At 48.9% G+C, this 17,421-nt stretch overlaps 1 protein-coding gene across 5 annotated transcripts in view; it reads left to right on the forward strand.

The window, feature by feature from the left end:
• The first annotated feature begins 665 nt into the window (after positions 1–665).
• The window catches only part of bend7 (BEN domain containing 7), a 43,189-nt gene continuing 26,433 nt past the window's right edge, over positions 666–17,421 (forward strand). Inside the window, exons 1-4 of one of the 5 annotated variants that reach the window (XM_072470987.1) lie at positions 666–1,811; positions 8,126–8,200; positions 10,035–10,152; positions 15,563–15,904. In XM_072470987.1, coding sequence (XP_072327088.1) covers positions 15,601–15,904 — 304 coding nt within the window. In that variant the 5' untranslated portion in view covers positions 666–1,811; positions 8,126–8,200; positions 10,035–10,152; positions 15,563–15,600. Of the gene's footprint in view, positions 1,812–5,292; positions 5,629–8,125; positions 8,201–10,034; positions 10,153–15,562; positions 15,905–17,421 lie in introns of those variants that run through there. The other 4 variants (XM_072470986.1, XM_072470984.1, XM_072470983.1 and 1 more) reach the window with 4 other exon arrangements.

The following is a 17,421-nucleotide window of genomic DNA, read 5'->3' on the forward strand; positions in this document are numbered from 1 at the left end:
GCTTCATCCCGGAGTGACCGACAGCTTCATCCTGGAGTGACCAACAGCTTCATCCCGGAGTGACCGTCAGCTTCATCCCGGAGTGACCGACAGCTTCATCCCGGAGTGACCGGCAGCTTCATCCCGGAGTGACCGGGCCCGGAGTGACCGACAGCTTCATCCCGGAGTGACCGACAGCTTCATCCCGGAGTGACCGGCAGCTTCATCCCGGAGTGACCGGGCCCGGAGTGACCGACAGCTTCATCCCAGAGTGACCGACAGCTTCATCCCGGAGTGACCGACAGCTTCACCCGGGAGTGACCGACAGCTTCACCCGGGAGTGACCGACAGCTTCATCCCGGAGTGACCGGCAGCTTCATCCCGGAGTGACCGACAGATTTGTCCCAGATTGACCGGCAGCTTCATCCCGGAGTGACCGGGCCCGGAGTGACCAACAGCTTCATCCCGGAGTGACCGACAGCTTCATCCCGGGAGTGACCAACAGCTTCATCCCAGAGTGACCGACAGCTTCATCCCGGAGTGACCGACAGCTTCATCCCGGAGTGACCGACAGCTTCATCCCGGAGTGACCGGGCCTGGAGTGACCGACAGCTTCATCCCGGAGTGACCGACAGCTTCATCCCGGAATGACCGGCAGCTTCTTCCGGACTGACCGACAGTTTCATCCCGGAGTGACCGACAGCTTCATCCCGGAGTGACCGACAGCTTCATCCCAGAGTGACCGACAGCTTCATCCCGGAGTGACCGGCAGCTTCATCCCTGAGTGACCGGGACCGGAGTGACCGACAGCTTCACCCCGGAGTGACCGGCAGCTTCATCCCAGACTGACCGACAGCTTCATCCCGGAGTGAACGACAGCTTCACCCGGGAGTGACCGACAGCTTCATCCCGGAGTGACCGACAGCTTCATCCCGGAGTGACCGACAGCTTCATCCGGGAGTGACCGACAGCTTCATCCCTGAGTGACCGGGACCGGAGTGACCGACAGCTTCACCCCGGAGTGACCGGCAGCTTCATCCCAGACTGACCGACAGCTTCATCCCGGAGTGAACGACAGCTTCACCCGGGAGTGACCGACAGCTTCATCCCGGAGTGACCGACAGCTTCATCCCGGAGTGACCGACAGCTTCATCCCGGAGTGACCGACAGCTTCATCCGGGAGTGACCGACAGCTTCATCCCGGAGTGACCGACAGCTTCATCCCGGAGTGACCGACAGCTTCATTCCGGAGTGACCGACAGCTTCATCCCGGACTGACCGACAGCTTCATCCCGCAGTGACCGGCTGCTTCATCCCGGAGTGACCGACAGCTTCATCCCAGGAGTGACGGGAGAGTGGCCGACATCCTAATCCCAGGGATGACCGGAAGAGTGACCAACAGCTTCATCCTGGAAGTGACCGAGAAAATGGCCAGGCTGGGAGTGATTTCCTATTCCCGGGAGTGACCGGCTGGGAGTGACCGACGGCTTTATCCTGGGAGTGACTGGGCCGGGAGTGACCGGTCGGAATTGATCCCCAATTCCTGGGAGTGATCACCGGGCATGACCAGCTGGGAGTGACCGATCAGAATTGAGCTCCGATTTCCGGGAGTGACCGGCTGGGTGTGACCTCCGATACCCGGGAGTGATCTCCGATTCCCGGGAGTGACCGGCCGGGTGTGATCTCCGATCCCCAGGAGTGATCTCCGATTCCCGGGAATGACCGGCCGGGTGTGATCGCTGGGAGTGACCGGTCGGGAGTGATCTCCGATTCTCACTGCCCTGGAGTAGCTGGTACTGAGCTGCCACCTTCTTCAACTCGGTGATTGGCCAGTGAGCATTTCTGATCTAAACTCGGGGGTAAACGCTCGTGTTCGTTTAATAAGCACGGTTTATTTGCAGGGAAATGGGGGGTCTGCGGGGGAATGGATGGAATAGGGATTCTGCAGGGGAATGGGGGGGGGGTTCTGCGGGGGAATGGGGGGTCTGCGGGGGAATGGATGGAATGGGGGTTCTGCAGTGGAATAGGGGGGATTCTGCAGTGGAATAGGGGGGGTTCTGCGGGGGAATGGGGGGGTCTGCAGGGGAATGGTTGGAATAGGGATTCTGCAGGGGAATGGGGGGATTCTGCAGGGGAATGGGGGGGTTCTGCAGGGGAATGGGGGGGGTCTGCGGGGGAATGGATGGAATGGGAGTTCTGCGGGGAAATGGGGTCTATGCGGGGGAATGGGTGGGTCTCTACGGGGGAATGGGGGGTCTGTGGGGAATCTCTGGTGTAATCGGGGGTCTGCGGGGATTGGGGAGGGTCTCTGCGGGGGAATGGGGGGTCTCTACGGGGGATTGGGGGTCTGCGGGGAATGGGGGGGTCTCTACGGGGGAATGGGGGTCTTTGCGGGGAATGTGGGGGTCTCTATGGGGAATGTGGGGGTCTACGGGGGAATTGGGGGGCTCTCCAAAAAAAGAATATTTAAAAAATAAGCAGGGTTTATTGCTGCTGGTAATTGTATTTAGTTTAGTAATAATTATCAATAGTAATCCTCATTACCTCGGGTGAGGTGTGGGGACTATTGGCAGCATTTACCAATGTTGCTTATGTTTATTAATCATTTGTATTAGTATTAGTAAATCTTTATTAATATTGACTGAGTAAGGTTTAATTGCAGTAACAAGGCCGAGGGAGTCAATGCTCGGTGGGAATCCCAGGATGCTTCCCATATCCTGGATAAACATTTCTACAGCAAACGTTGTCAGTTGCAGCAGCTTAACTCCGGGTTTTGGAATTTGAGCAGCAGCTGGTGTCAGTGCACTGCATCTGTGACGTTGAGAGTTGTGTGGAGAGCACCTTTACAGATGTGGTCACCCTGCAGTTTAAGGGTGTGCGGGGAGAGAGGGAAGGGTTGACCACTAGATGGTCCAAAAGGCAGGTAGAGCAGGAGTTCCCGGAGTGCATCCCACTCTCAGACCGGTATTCAGTTAATACTGATGAGAGTGGAGGTTCATTTGGGGAGTGCAGCAAGAGCAGAGTCCATGGCACCATGGTTGGCTCAGCTATACGGGGTGGGGGCAGAAGGAACTCTGGAAGAACAATAGTGATAGGTGATTCGATAGTCAGGGGAAGTGATAGGCTCGCCTGTGGCGAAAGACATGAATCCAGGATGATGTGTTGTCTTGGTGCCAGGGTCAAGGATGTCTGAGCAGCTGGAGAGCATCCTGAGTGGGCAGGGTGAACAACCAATAGTCCACATCAGTACCAATGACACAGATGGAAAGAGGGATGACATCCTGCAGTGTGAATTTAGAGATCTGGGTAGAAAATTAGCAATCACGGCCTCAGAAGTAGAAATCCAGATTACTCCCAGTAACAATAGCCAGTGGTTAGGGTCTGGATTGCACTGCCCGAGAATGTGGGAGAGGCAGGTTCAATTGAAGCATTCAAAAGGGAATGAGACTGTTATCTGAAAAAGAAGCATGCGCAGGGTTATGGGGAGAGGGCGTGTTTCTAGCTGAGTTGCTCATTTGGATAGCCACTGCAGACACAATGGGCCAAATTGCCTCCTTCTGTGCCATGACCATTGTGATCCTGAGCCGCACTGTTGTAGGTTCACTCAGTGCATTTGGTGGGGTGGGGGATTTCCAGGATTTTGACCCAGCGATACTGAAGGAATGGCATTACATTACCAAGTCTGGATGGTATATGGCTTGGAGGGAAATGTGCAGGTAGTGGTGTTCCCATGCACCTGCTGCCCATGACCTTCGATGGTTTTAGGGGTTGTGGGTTTGGACGGTGCTTTTCAAGGAGTCTTGGCAAATTACTGCAGTGCATTTTGTAGGCTTCCACTTTGCGCAATGGAGTAGGGAGTAGATGTTGATGTTGGTGGATGGGGTGCCAATCAAGCGAGCTGCTGCAGCTTTGAGCATCTTGTGCTGTTGGAGCCGCGCTCATCCAGGCAAGTGGAGAGTATTCCATCCCACTCCAGACTTGTGCCGTGTAGATGGTGGACAGACTTGCAGAGTCAGCAGGTGAGTTACTCGCCGCAGAACCTCTAGCCTCCAACTTGATCTTATGTGGCTGGTTAAGTTTCTCTTCAGTAGTAACCCTCAGGATGTTGATGGTGGTGTTTCGGATTTAAGCAAAATGATTTGAGCATAATGTAACACTATATTCCACTGCGCACTTCAATTGCTGCAATGCCCTTGGGTTGCAGTGGCCTCAAGCACACTGGCAAATGCGCTCGTTGTCCAAGGCCCCAGAGGGTCGATATCCACAGGCTGAATATAAACTCAAACTACCTGACACACAGATTCCTAAATATTAACAAAGATTCGCAAAGAACTTCTCGAAAATTATATATTTTAATGTAATTTCAATGCCATCGCCCTAGGGAGGTCGGTGTCCAACTGGCGGAGGGTGGAATGTCCCCCTTGTGTAGGTCCCCGGGCAGAGTGTCCCCCTGGTGGAGGTCCCCCGGGTGGAATGTCCCCCCGGGTGGAGGTCCCCCGGGCGGAGCGTCCCCCCAGGCGGAGCGTCCCCCTGGTGGTGGTCCCCAGGGCGGAGTGTCCCCCTGGTGGTGGTCCCCCGGGTGGAGTGTCCCCCTGGTTGTGGTCCCCCGGGCGGAGTGGTCCCCCGGGTGGAGTGTCCCCCTGGTTGTGGTCCCCCGGGCGGAGTGTCCCCCTGGTGGAGTTCCCCCGGGTAGTGTGTCCCGGCCGCTGGTCCCCCGTGTGGAGGTACCCCGGGTGGAGTGTCCCCCTGGTGGAGGTCCCCTGGGTGGAGTGTCCTCCTGGTGCAGGCCCCCACGGGTGGAGGTCCCCCGGGCGGAGTGTCCCCCCTGGTGGAGGTCCGCCGGGCGGAGTGTCCCCCTGGTGGAGGTCCCCCGGGCGGAGTGTTCCCCTGATGGAGGTCCCCCGGGTGGAGTGTCCCCCTGGTGGAGCTCTCCCTGGTGGAGTGTCCCCCTGGTGGAGGTCCCCCGGGCGGAGTGTCCCCCTGGTGGAGCTCTCCCTGGTGGAGTGTCCCCCGGGCGGAGTGTCCCCCTGGTGGAGGTCCCCCGGGCGGAGTGTCCCCCTGGTGGAGCTCTCCCTGGTGGAGTGTCCCCCTGGTGGAGGTCCCCCGGGCGGAGTGTCCCCCTGGTGGAGGTCCCCCGGGCGGAGTGTCCCCCTGGTGGAGGTCCCCCGGGCGGAGTGTCCCCCTGATGGAGGTCCCCTGGGTGGAGTGTCCCCCTGGTGGCGCTCTCCCTGGTGGAGTGTCCCCCTGGTGGAGGTCCCCCGGGCGGAGTGTCCCCCTGGTGGAGGTCCCCCGGGTGGAGTGTCCCCCGGGCGGAGTGTCCCCCGGGCGGAGTGTCCCCCTGGTGGAGCTCTCCCTGGTGGAGTGTCCCCCTGGTGGAGGTCCCCCGGGCGGAGTGTCCCCCTGGATATAGGTCTCCCTGGTGGAGTGTCCCCCGGGCGGAGGTCCTTTCCGCTGCCGGAGGGTGTGTGTGTCAGGCTGTGTGGGAAGGTGAAGCCGCGGCTCAGACAGGCCCCGGTGTCGGGCCGGGGAAGCGCTGCTCTGATATTCACCCATTAAACCCGCGATCATCGCCCCAGACCGGAGGCTCCATGGAACTGACCGAGAGGGAAAGGAGCCGGAAATCCCGCAGCTTCAAGAGAGTCAATGAAGGTGAGAGAGGGGGGGGCTGGTTAACAGTAACCAGAGTAAACCATTCACCAGAGTAAACCATCAACCAGCAAAACCAATAATGAGACTAAACCATCTACCAGCAAAACCATTAGTCAACAAAATCATTAACTAGCAGTAACATTAACTAGCAAACCTACTAACTGGTCACAGCTTAAACCCTATCTCTAGGGGGGAAGGGGAGGATTGAAAGGAGTGTCCAGTCACTTTATTCATATAATTATTAGTTTAAAATGGTGTTTATTGCAGACAGTAGACTGTGCTGTTTGCTAAAGATTGAAATGCTGAGCCCACAGTCACAGCCTGAGCTGGATCCAAACTGGGAAAGTCCACCTCGCCCCAGTAGAGCATTTGTGCCTGCCTCCAGTTGCAATAAAATGGAAACACTGTGCCTAATTAAAATTGTTAAACCGTATAAATCAAAGTGATACAACTATTCACTTATGCTAAACCTGTATAAAATACTAGCTCGAGCCCAGCAGGAGCAGTCCAATTCTGAGTGTTAAGAATGATGAAGGCATTAGGTGTCAAGGCGATTACTGGAACAGTCCCAGGGATGAAGGTTGACAGTCACATGGAGAGTCTGCAGAAGCTGGGATTGTTCCCCTAATAGCAGAGAAGATTAAGAGGTGTTTCAAATCAAGAAGAGCGTGTGTAGAGTAAATGGAGACAAGCTATTTCCAATTGCTGAAGGATCAATAGTCAAGAGGGTCCAGATTTTTACCGTGGGCAGCATGGTAGCACGGTGGTTAGCATAGTTGCTTCACAGCGGCTAGGTCCCAGGTTCGATTCCCGGCTGGGTCGCTGTCTGTGCGGAGTCTGCACGTTCTCCCTCTGTATGCGTGGGTTTCCTCCGGATGCTCCGGTTTCCTCCCACAGTCCAAAGATGTGCAGGTTAGATGGATTGGCCATGATAAATTGCCCTTGTGTCCAAAGCATGTTAGGTGGGGGTTACGGGGATAGGGGAAATACGTGGACTTCAGTAGGGTGCTCTTTGTAAGGGCCGGTGCAGACTCGATGGGCCGAATGGCCTCCTACATTGTAAATCTATGATTTTAGGTGACTGGCAAAAGAACAAGCGAAAGGTCCTTACCATTTCATAGAATTTACAGTGCAGAAGGAGGCCATTCGGCCCATCGAGTCAGCACCGGAAAGAGCACCTTACCCAAGGTCAACACCTCCACCCTATCCCCATAACCCAGTAACCCCACCCAACACTAAGGACACTTTTGGACACTAAGGGCAATTTATCATAGCCAATCCACCTGACCTGCACATCTTTGGACTGTGGGAGGAAACTGGAGCACCCGGAGGAAACCCACGCACACACGGGGAGGATGTGCAGACTCCGAACATACAGTGACCCAAGCCGGAATCGAACCTGGGACCCTGGAGCTGCGAAGCAATTATGCTATCCACAATGCTACCGTGCTGCCCATGCACTGACTGGTTAGTGTGTGAATCATTGCATGATGGTGCAGTGGATACAGATTTGATAGTTGCCTTCAAAAAAGGAATTGCATAAATACCTGAAGGAGGAAAAGTTGCAGAGATGTGGCACTAACTGGATTGCTCTTCAAAAGCGTTGGCACAGACTTAATGGGCTGAATGACCTCCTTCTGTGCTCTTTTATTCCGTGGTTCTAAATTTCAAACTGTAGTACGATACTATGATTTTAATATTACCCATTTTAAATAAGTATAAGGAGAAAATTGGAAATTCATGAAAAGTGCATTTTTGAATATTCTAATTTTTAGAATTCCTAATCTGAGAAAACATTTTTAATCAATGTTTGTAATAATCAAGCAAAATAAAGGGGGGGGGGAAATAATTATTTAATATGCAAGCTGCTACAACGATGGGAGAGACAGTGTTCTCAGGAGATGGTCCCCAGTGAACTTTCTGAGTTTGCTGTTCCATGCTTTTACTCATTAATGTTTATTGCACTGTTAAATTGATCTTGTACTGTTGTCTAAATATCCTGTCAAGAAAATAGTGTTAGTTTCTATCAAAATCCGATCCCTATTCCTTTCTTTAGCATGCACAGTAGCATTGTGGATAGCACAATTGCTTCACAGCTACAGGGTCCCAGGTTCGATTCCGGCTTGGGTCACTGTCTGTGCGGTGCCTGCACATCCTCCCCGTGTGTGCGTGGGTTTCCTCCGGGTGCTCCGGTTTCCTCCCACAGCGCAAAGATGTGCAGGTTAGGTGGATTGGCCATGATAAATTGCCCTTAGTGTCCAAAATTGCCCTTAGTGTTGGGTGCGGTTACTGGGTTATTGGGTTATGGGGATAGGGTGGAGGTGTTGACCTTGGGTAGGGTGCTCTTTCCAAGAGTTGGTGCAGACCCGATAGGCCGAATGGCCTCCTTCTGCACTGTAAATTCTATGATGTCGTAAGAGCATTTCTTACATATAATAATTGGTGATAGGCAGTTATGCAGAGAAGAATGTGTACGAACAAAAGATGTTTGTTACAGATTATCAAGATGATAACCATTCTGACAGCAGCAATGAAAACACAGGAAGGGCACATGATGTGCTGTCTGTCACAGGTATGTTTTTGTTTCACTGCTGTACACATTGACTCGTTACAACCACCAGCAAGATATATGTCGATTCAAAATATTGTTAATGAGTCGAAGGAAAATGAAAGGCTGGGAAATCAATTTCAAAGCACCTCCCCATTTTGATAGAAAGCATTAGCCAAAACAAACATACTTAAAACAAAATTCCTGTCTCTAGGATTAGGAAAGTTTGGTGAATTTTCTTTTTGTTTGTTTTTGAAGTACTTGGTTTAGAAGAAAATATTAAACTTCAGGAAACGGCACTGGCATGGCAGCTTATGAGGTATTTCTCCCTCCACGTGGGCACCTTGTATACCTTGAAGCTACTCTGTAGTAAACAGCAAGCGCGATGGCCTTAAAACAGCTTAAGAATGGCCCAACTCTGAGGAACCTTGTTCCAAGCTGTAGCTGCTGTTGGACAACTCTGGAGCAGCTGTTTGAGTAAAGGCTGCTGTTCATCTTGGTACTAAGAAACCACTGTACGGTGCCTCACATTGGTGATGTTACTGGAGTGAACACATTTCAATCTGCATTAAGTTTAATTTGCCGAGGAACGGCCCCTTTTGCCAGCCTGTCTATGTTTCCTGAAGAAATCCCTCTCACTGTTTGCATCTTCACAGTTTTTGTGTCATTTGTACACATTGAAATTGTTCCCTCTACACCCAATCCTGGTTATTAACGCAGGGCCATGAATAGCAGTGTGCTGAATATAGAATTCTGGGGGACACTGCTGTGCACTTTGGTCCTGTCTGAAGAATAAGTGTTTGTCACCACTCCCTGCTTTCTGTTTCTCAGCCCATTTTATATTTAAGCAGTGCCCTTTAATCCCATGGGGTTTAATTTTGTAAACATGTCTATTACGAACATACAAACATATGAACGAAGAGCAGGAGTAGGTCATTCAGATCCTCGGGCCACCATTTAATACGACCATGGCTGGTCTGACAGTAACCTTAAATTTGCATCTGCCTCCCCCTGATAACCCATCACTTCCTTGCTTACCAAATATGTATCCATCTCCGCCTTAAAAATATCCAGACTCTGCTTTCACTGCTTTCTCAGGAAGAGAGTTCCAAAAACTCACAATCCTCTGAAAGAAAAAAATGTGTCACTTTATACCAGTGTCTCTTTATAAGGATTATGTGACTAAACTCGAGGATGTATAACAGTACATCTATTAATTTAACCTGTTTTAGTTTGCTACTTATTACAGATTTCATGTTTCCTGTTCCTGGCTAATGCCCCCAACCCTTTTCCATTCATCAGCTATTTGTAATGATACTGGCTCAAAGTGTTTGGATACAGAGACAAATTTCTTATGGACTTCTTATTTCTTACAAAACATCTTACAGCTTCAAACCCCGCCTACCTGTACACAACTTTTATATATTTTCTTATCCCATCTTCTTTCTTTGTCTAGTCTGCCTGCCAGCACGTCTTGGGGCTCAAGAGATCGAGGGATTTGGGGGGGAAGGCGGGATCAGGGTATTGGAACTTGATGATCAGCCATGATATTAATGAATGGCGGAGCAGGCTTTAAGGGCCGAATGGCCTCCTCCTGCTTCTAGTTTCTATGTATGTTTCTATGTATGTAATCACCTAGTCACCCACCCCCATAAACCCTGAACCAGTGGCCCCTCCGGTCTGACCACTCCCCCGAGGCCCGACTCTCCATGACCTCCGATCGCGTGCACCCTACCGCCCCAAATCCTATCCACGTACCTTAGACACACCTACTCCATGCCCTCACAAGGACCATAAATTGTGGCCTTTAACTTACCTGGTTTACAGCAATTTGTGCCATTTAAATTTTTTTTAAAAGGTGCATTTACTCTTTCACTTCAATTCCCCTGGACTTTGACACTGGACCTCGAGGACAGACTGGATCTTGCCCGGCATGAGTAGGAAGGTCAGGCAAGACAGGTTGGGAAAAGAATTATGTAAGTAATTGGACACAGAGTGGCAACCAACGCTGATTACCAATCCGAGGAAGTTCAGGCCCAATGTATCTATTTACATATTTTTTAAGTAACTTTAAATTCTTATTTTTTTAATAAATTAAGTATACTGTAACCACAGCCTCCTAAACACATTTTTCAAGCTAACATATGAAGGTTTTTCCGAAAATACATCAGATTTAAAAAACAATTGAATTTTCTGGGATGTGGGCAATGCTGGCTGGGTCAGCATTGCCCGTCAATTGGTTTGGCAGAGCGAACTGTTCAGACATTGAAGGAAAGGATTGTAGAGAATGGCAGGTGATACTTTAGGGACAAAGCTCTCGAGGTTCTTATTTCAATATCGTCACACCACAAACAACGGGACTCTCGTTGATCAGTAGAAGACCACAGTCTCACCTGGATCTGCTACATCCAGATGTCCAAGTAAAAGTGGGAAGGAGACAGGAAAAGCAGAAGGAGATAGATGATTATCATGCTAAAGAGAAATGTTTTAACCCGAATGAATGTGTTTATATCAGGAATTTTGGCAGTAGCCAGCGTTAGCTACCTCTTTCTCTTTCGTTAGCTACCTTGAGTTATTCCTAACAGAGGCGGTCCAATATCTTTGGTAGTGAAATTGAACAACGGAGGAGTTGTTCCAGGCAGCAGGGTCACATTCGTCTACGCCATGTTTAGGGGACAGCAAATGTTCTAGACCATACAATAGAAGGGAATGCTGCTGTGGAAATCCTACAAGAAGTTGTTCGTGTTGTACCAGGACTTCCAGTGGACTCTACATCAGGAGAGGAACACTCGTGCACAGATATTCAACCTACTCCTGTGCCCACAAGTTCAGTTGAACTAAGTCAAGCATCACCAGGGTTGATGGGAGTCACCAGTGGTACTGCGAAGATCACAGCATAGTCGCAAAGCTCCTGAAGACTAACATATAATTAAGGCATTCGCTTAATTGTATTTCTGTCATTAAGGGGGATTAAACTTTAAGGGGGGAGAAGTGTTATAGAGCGTTATGACTTTGCACCTTCTTAATCCATTGTTGATGTCGCCAGTAAGTGGTGTTACCTTGTTAGTTTTTGTTATCTATGTATATCCGTATATCTGTAACTTCTGCGTTTCAGTCACTTGTTATTTCAATGTTTGTTTAAATAGCTGCTCCTGCTTTTGAGTCAATACTGTATTTTGGCATATGAAAGAAGATTAACTTTTAAGATTAACACGTTTCGGCTACCTTTTTGTGGTCAGGTTACCACAATAATGAATTCCGGGGAATACTTTGGGGTCGATAAACATTCCTCAGATAAACAATGGGCGTCATTCTCCGACCCCCCGCCGGGTTGGAGAATCGCCGGGGGCTGCCGTGAATCCCGCCCCCGCCGGTTGCCGAAGTCTCTGGTACCGGATATTCTGCGGGGGCGGGAATCGGGCCGCGCCGGTTGGCGGGCCCCCCCCGCTGGATTCTCCGGCCCGGATGGGCCGAAATCCCGCCGATAAATTGCCTGTCCCTCCGGCGTGGATTAAACCACCTTTTGAACGGCGGGACAAGGCGGCGTGGGCGGGCTCCGGGGTCCTGGGGGGGGTGCGGGGCGATCTGGCCCCGGGGGGTGCCCCCACGGTGGCCTGGCCCGCGATCAGGGCCCACCGATCCGCGGGCGGGCCTGTGCCGTGGGGACACTCTTTCCCTTCCGCCACTGCGCATGCGTGGGAAACTGTCAGCGGCCGCTGACGCTCCTGCGCATGCGCCGCCCGGGGATGTCATTTCCGCGCCAGCTGGCGGGGCAACAAAGGCCGTTTCCACCAGCTGGCGGGGAGGAAATTCGTCCGGCGTCGGCCAAGCCCCTCAATGTTGGGGCTCGGCCCCCAAAGATGCGGAGCATTCCGCACCTTTGGGGCGGCGTGATGCCCGTCTGATTGGCGCCGTTTCGGGAGAATTTCGCCCAATGTCTCCATGCACCGTACCGCTAAAAGGCACACATTTACCGCGGCTGTCCGCGGCAAGTTGCAACCCTAAAAGGGACATTCTTATTAATAAGCATTACACTCCCTTGCTTGACAGAAAGGACGGGAAGAACACCTGCCCCGCCCACTCTTGCTTCAATTTAAAATGCACCCTTGCATCCAAATGAGTTTCTTGTAGTAAAGCTATGTAGACTCTCTCTGTAAGGAGGGAATTGTTTTCCTCTTGATAGGGTGGGGAATGCCCCATACATCCCATGAGCACATTTTAAGAATAGCTGCTGCCATTGATTAGGCCACAGAGAAGAATAAGACCAGATTTTCGCAGCACAATCAGGTGTGCACCATTATCACCCCCATTCCACAGGAGCTCGCAATTTCTCCCCCCTCCACGGGAGTGCGCCATTACCACCCCCCACCCCCCTCCTCCACGGGAGTGAGCCATTACCCACCCATCTCCTCCACGGGACTGTGCTATTACCCCCCCCCCCCCTCCACGGGAGTGCACCATTACCCCCTCCTCCAATCCAGAAGAACAAGAGTATCACCAAACCGTTCCTTTCATAGATAGAAGACCTGTCTGTACCAAAGTAGGATATGGTCAACAGCACAGAAACCCTCCTATAATTACTGAAAAGAAACAAAAAAATTACCACCACAATAGATCCAAGGGGACATTCCTCATTAAGACTGAGGACCTGTAGGATTAACCCCAACGCCATACTGTCTTTACCATCTGGATACCTTCTCCAGAACAAGAAGAAAAGAAAGGCCAACAAGGGAATGGGAATCGAATGCTCATCCCACATTTTAGACCCACCCATGGAGTCCTCTTTCCACCACCACCCACCATTCGCAGATGTGCCACTGGGTTCTGCCAGGATCAACACTAGGATAATAGAAGAACAACGACGGATAATAAGCATATGAACCGTGACTGAGACAAGAAAATATAACAATAATACGTGTCCCTGAAACACTCCCAAGAGAAGCAGTAGACAATCAGTCAATGCACATATAATAGCAAATCCCTTTAACTGGATACAAGATAATAAAATCAGATGACAGGACTATCTAAATTTAATAAAAATAAAAAAGGTGACATTCGAGAAGGGCATATGTTTGAAAAATCCAAGTTAATAGATTGGAGGAAAGGTGATATTGAGGGGCTGAGAACAGAAGTTGGGCAAAGAAAATAGGTAACCAAATTGGAAAACATAGATATAGAACACTGGAAACATTTAAAACCGTGTTCAACAGAGTACAGAGTGCTTAAAGAGGAAGAACAAATTAACACTAGCGGGAATCCACGGATGAATAAAGACATAAGGGGACAAAGATGGGATAGGAAAGAAGGAGCACAGGATAAAAGAGAATAAATACAAAGAGATTTAGGGAGAAGTGTTGGAAAAACAATTAGGAAGGTAAGAAGGAACTACAAAATTAAATTATCAAGGAACATGAGAAAGTTCAATATTTTACAGCCCCATCAATAAAAAAAGGAAGGCTATGATGGGAATTGGAACAGAGAACTGTACAGCACAGCACAGGCCCTTCGGCCCACAATGTTGTGCCGATTTAGTCTGAAAGTTAAGATCAAATCAACCTACTCCCAATCATTCTGGTGCCCTCCAGATGCATATCCAATAACCGCTTGAAAGTTCCTAAAGTGTCCGACTCCACTACCATAGCTGGGAGTGCGTTCCACGCCCCAACCACTCTCTGAGTAAAGAACCTACCTCTGACATCCCTCCTATATCTTCCACCATGAACCTTATAGTAATGCCCCCTTGTAACAGCTACATCCACCCGAGGAAAAAGTCGCTGAACGTCCACTCTATCCCTCTCATCATCTTCTAAACCTCAATTAAGTCGCCTCTCATCCTTCTTCGCTCCAATGAGAAAAGCCCTAGCTCCATCAACCTTTCCTCATAAGACCTATCCTCCAATCCAGGCAGCATCCTGGTAAATCTCCTTTGCACCCTTTCCAATGCTTCCACATCCTTCCTATCATGAGGTGACCAGAACTGCACACAATACTCCAAATGTGGTCCAACCAAGGTCTTGTACAATTGCAGCATAACCTCACGGCTCTTAAACTCAATCCCCCTGTTAATAAATGCTAACACACTATAGGCTTTCTTCACAGTTCTATCCACTTGGGTGGCAACTTTCAGAGGTCTATGGACATGAACTCCGAGATCTCTCTGCTCCTCCACATTCTTCAGAACCCTGCCATTAACCCTCTAATCCGCATTCAAAGATAGACGAGAAAGTAAGACACGTAGTGATAGAGAGATGGCAGAACAGAAAGATTTCATAGTTATTTTTCTTTGGTATTTATTAGGGAGATAGAACATTGAATGATGAGATGAGCCATGAGATATATACTTTTAAAATAAAGGCATGTATTGAATAAACTAAACAAACTCAGATGGAGTGCATCCTCATATTTTAAAAAGGGAAGAGGCTATTCTGCTATTTAGTAATTGATTGAAAAAGGTTGTAGAACCAGAAGACAGGCAGATGGGGGCTGAGCACCATAATCCTTATTTCGTGTCTGACAACCAAGTTTCTATCTATGCAATTACAGCTCTTCTAAAAGTCCTTCTATAAGAGTTCTTATTGAACACCTGAAAATCCAGTACCTGCTGCATTCCTTGTAGCTATCCAATCTTTTTTTCAAAGAGGTCTCTTAAATTTGTCCAGCACAACTTGCGCTTTACAGTTATAAATGTTCTGATGAAAGGTCATTGACCTGAAACGTTAACTCTGTTTCTCTGTCCACAAATGCTACCTGACCGGCTTTGAGTTTCCACCGCTTTCTGTTTTAATTTCAGACTTTCAGCAGCTGCAGTGTTTTGCTTTTGCCTTTAACTGCTGGCTGATTAACATTTCTAGAATGTTCTTTAATTATGGAAGCTGCGTTTACCTTCAACTGATAGGTTAGCTGGTTTGTAGTTTATCTTTCTATTTCCCTCTCGAACAGAAGTGTTAATCTGGCTTTCTCTAGACTCCTGCTGCAATTCATAAAATGTTGTCCAAAGTTTCTGCTCGATCTTCACTGGCCTCTTTCAATAGCCTAGAATGGGTGCCGTAACAGAATAACTTTAATCTTCAACAGGGCGGCACGGTGGGGCAGTGGTTAGCACGGCTACCTCACAGCGTCGAGGACCCGGGTTCGATCCTGGTTCTGGGCCACTGTCCGTGTGGAGTTTGAACATTCTCCCCGTGTCTGTGTGGGTCTCACCCCCACAACCCAAAGATGTGCAGGGTAGGTGGATTGGTCACGCTAAATTGGCCCTTAATTGGATTTTTAAAAAAAACGTTATTCTTCAACACTTTCAGTCTCCTGAATTACAAAATGTTCTTCATTGCATTCATGTACAAATAACCCACGCTTTTCTTTTGAATAACCTTTTATAATGTTTGTTAGGAGATGTATGTGAGGGGTTGAAGAAGCAAGTGTCAGGAATGAGGTGCTTATTAAATAACAAGGTTAATAGCATCGGGATTCATCAGCCATTGATGCCTGGCCGAGAAAAACTGAAGGTGGAACTAGGGGCGTCAGACTTAACCTGGCTCCAACACAATACACACCAGACAAATGTCCGTCTTGATGAACCTCATTCTTCCCAGAGTATTGTCTGGAAAGATATCCAGGTTCCAACACAGAATTCCTGTGTTTCAGGAAGATACAGTGGCGAAGACTCCAGATCATCTAAACCAGTCATCGATGCAATTACTGAGAGACTCCAAGGCATGCCAGAAAGCAACGGTACGTTAATTTTGTTTCTTTTGTTGGTGAGAACATGTGAATTTTAAGAATCCAATTTCTTTTACAAGGATTAAAAGCAGCTGTGCAGCAAGTGCATTTTGCGATGACAAAACATTCAACTAATATCATCCAAAAGATATACAGAGCCACATATTGTTATTGATTCTCATCTACATGTTTACAAAATAGGGTCTAATCTCATATCTTTAGAGGTGTGAACTTCATAAAAGAGAAAAAAAAAAAAAATTGCGTGGTTTCGTCATGCCTTCTATCACTTCTGCCATGGGCGGCGTGGTAGCACAGTGGTTAGCACTGTGGCTTCACAGCACCAGGGTCCCAGGTTCGATTCCTGGCTTGGGTCACTGTCTGTGAGGAGTCTGTATGTTCTCCCCGTGCCTGCTGAGTTTCCTCCGGGTGCTCTGGTTTCCTCCCACAAGTCCCGAAAGACGTGCTTGTTAGGTAATTTGGACATTCTGAATTCTCCCTCAGTGTACTCGAACAGGTGCCGGAATGTGGCGACTAGGGGATTTTCACAGTCACTTCTTTGCAGTGTTAATGTAAGCCTACCTGTGACAATAAAACAGATTATTATTATTAGTAAGAATAAATATATAGAGCATTTCAGATATAAATGTATCTGGTCAGTAAGAAACATAATTTATACAAGTTTAAGAGTGTGGTTTTTCAGTGCCAGGCGCCATGCAAATGCCATGTTCTGTCTGACAGCGTCGGGCAGTACTGTCAGTTTTTTATTCATTCCTAAGATGCGTGTATCAGGAGTTTATTGCCCATCCCAAATTGCCCTTGAGAAGGTGGTGGTGAGCTACCTTTTTGAACCTCTACAATCCATGTGGTGTAGGTACACCCACAGTGCTGTTGGAGAGGGAGTGCCAGGATTTTGACCCAGTGACAGTGGAGGAGCGGTGATATATTTCCAAGTCAGGGTGGTGGGGAACTTCCTGGTGGTGGTGGTGATGTCCCCTTGTCCTTCTAGATGGTAGCGGTCATGGGTTTGGAAAGTACTGTTGAAAGAGCCATGGCGAGTTTCTGCACTACGTCAGAGGATGTGGGGGGGGGGGGGGCACGAGTTATTTGTGGTACATAAGCCCATCAAGTCCGTGCTGGCCTTTTTCTTTAACTGGGTCCTTTCATTTTATATGGATGCTTAATGCAATAAACTTGCCATAAAAATATAAAACAGTTCAACTCTCCAGATATCCGAAACAAAAATGGAAAATGTTGGCACGTGTTACGTTTACATGTGCACAATTTACATGTGTTACATTTACATGTGCACAATTTACATGTGTTACATTCACATGTGCACAATTTACATGTGTTACGTTTACATGTGCACAATTTACATGTGTTACGTTTACATGTGCACAATTTACATGTGTTACGTTTACATGTGCACAATTTACATGTGTTACGTTTACATGTGCACAATTTACATGTGTTACGTTTACATGTGCACAATTTACATGTGTTACGTTTACATGTGCACAATTTACATG

This window comes from Scyliorhinus torazame, chromosome 13 (assembly GCF_047496885.1).
Source record: "Scyliorhinus torazame isolate Kashiwa2021f chromosome 13, sScyTor2.1, whole genome shotgun sequence".
In the NCBI taxonomy this organism is placed as follows: Eukaryota; Metazoa; Chordata; class Chondrichthyes; order Carcharhiniformes; family Scyliorhinidae; genus Scyliorhinus; species Scyliorhinus torazame.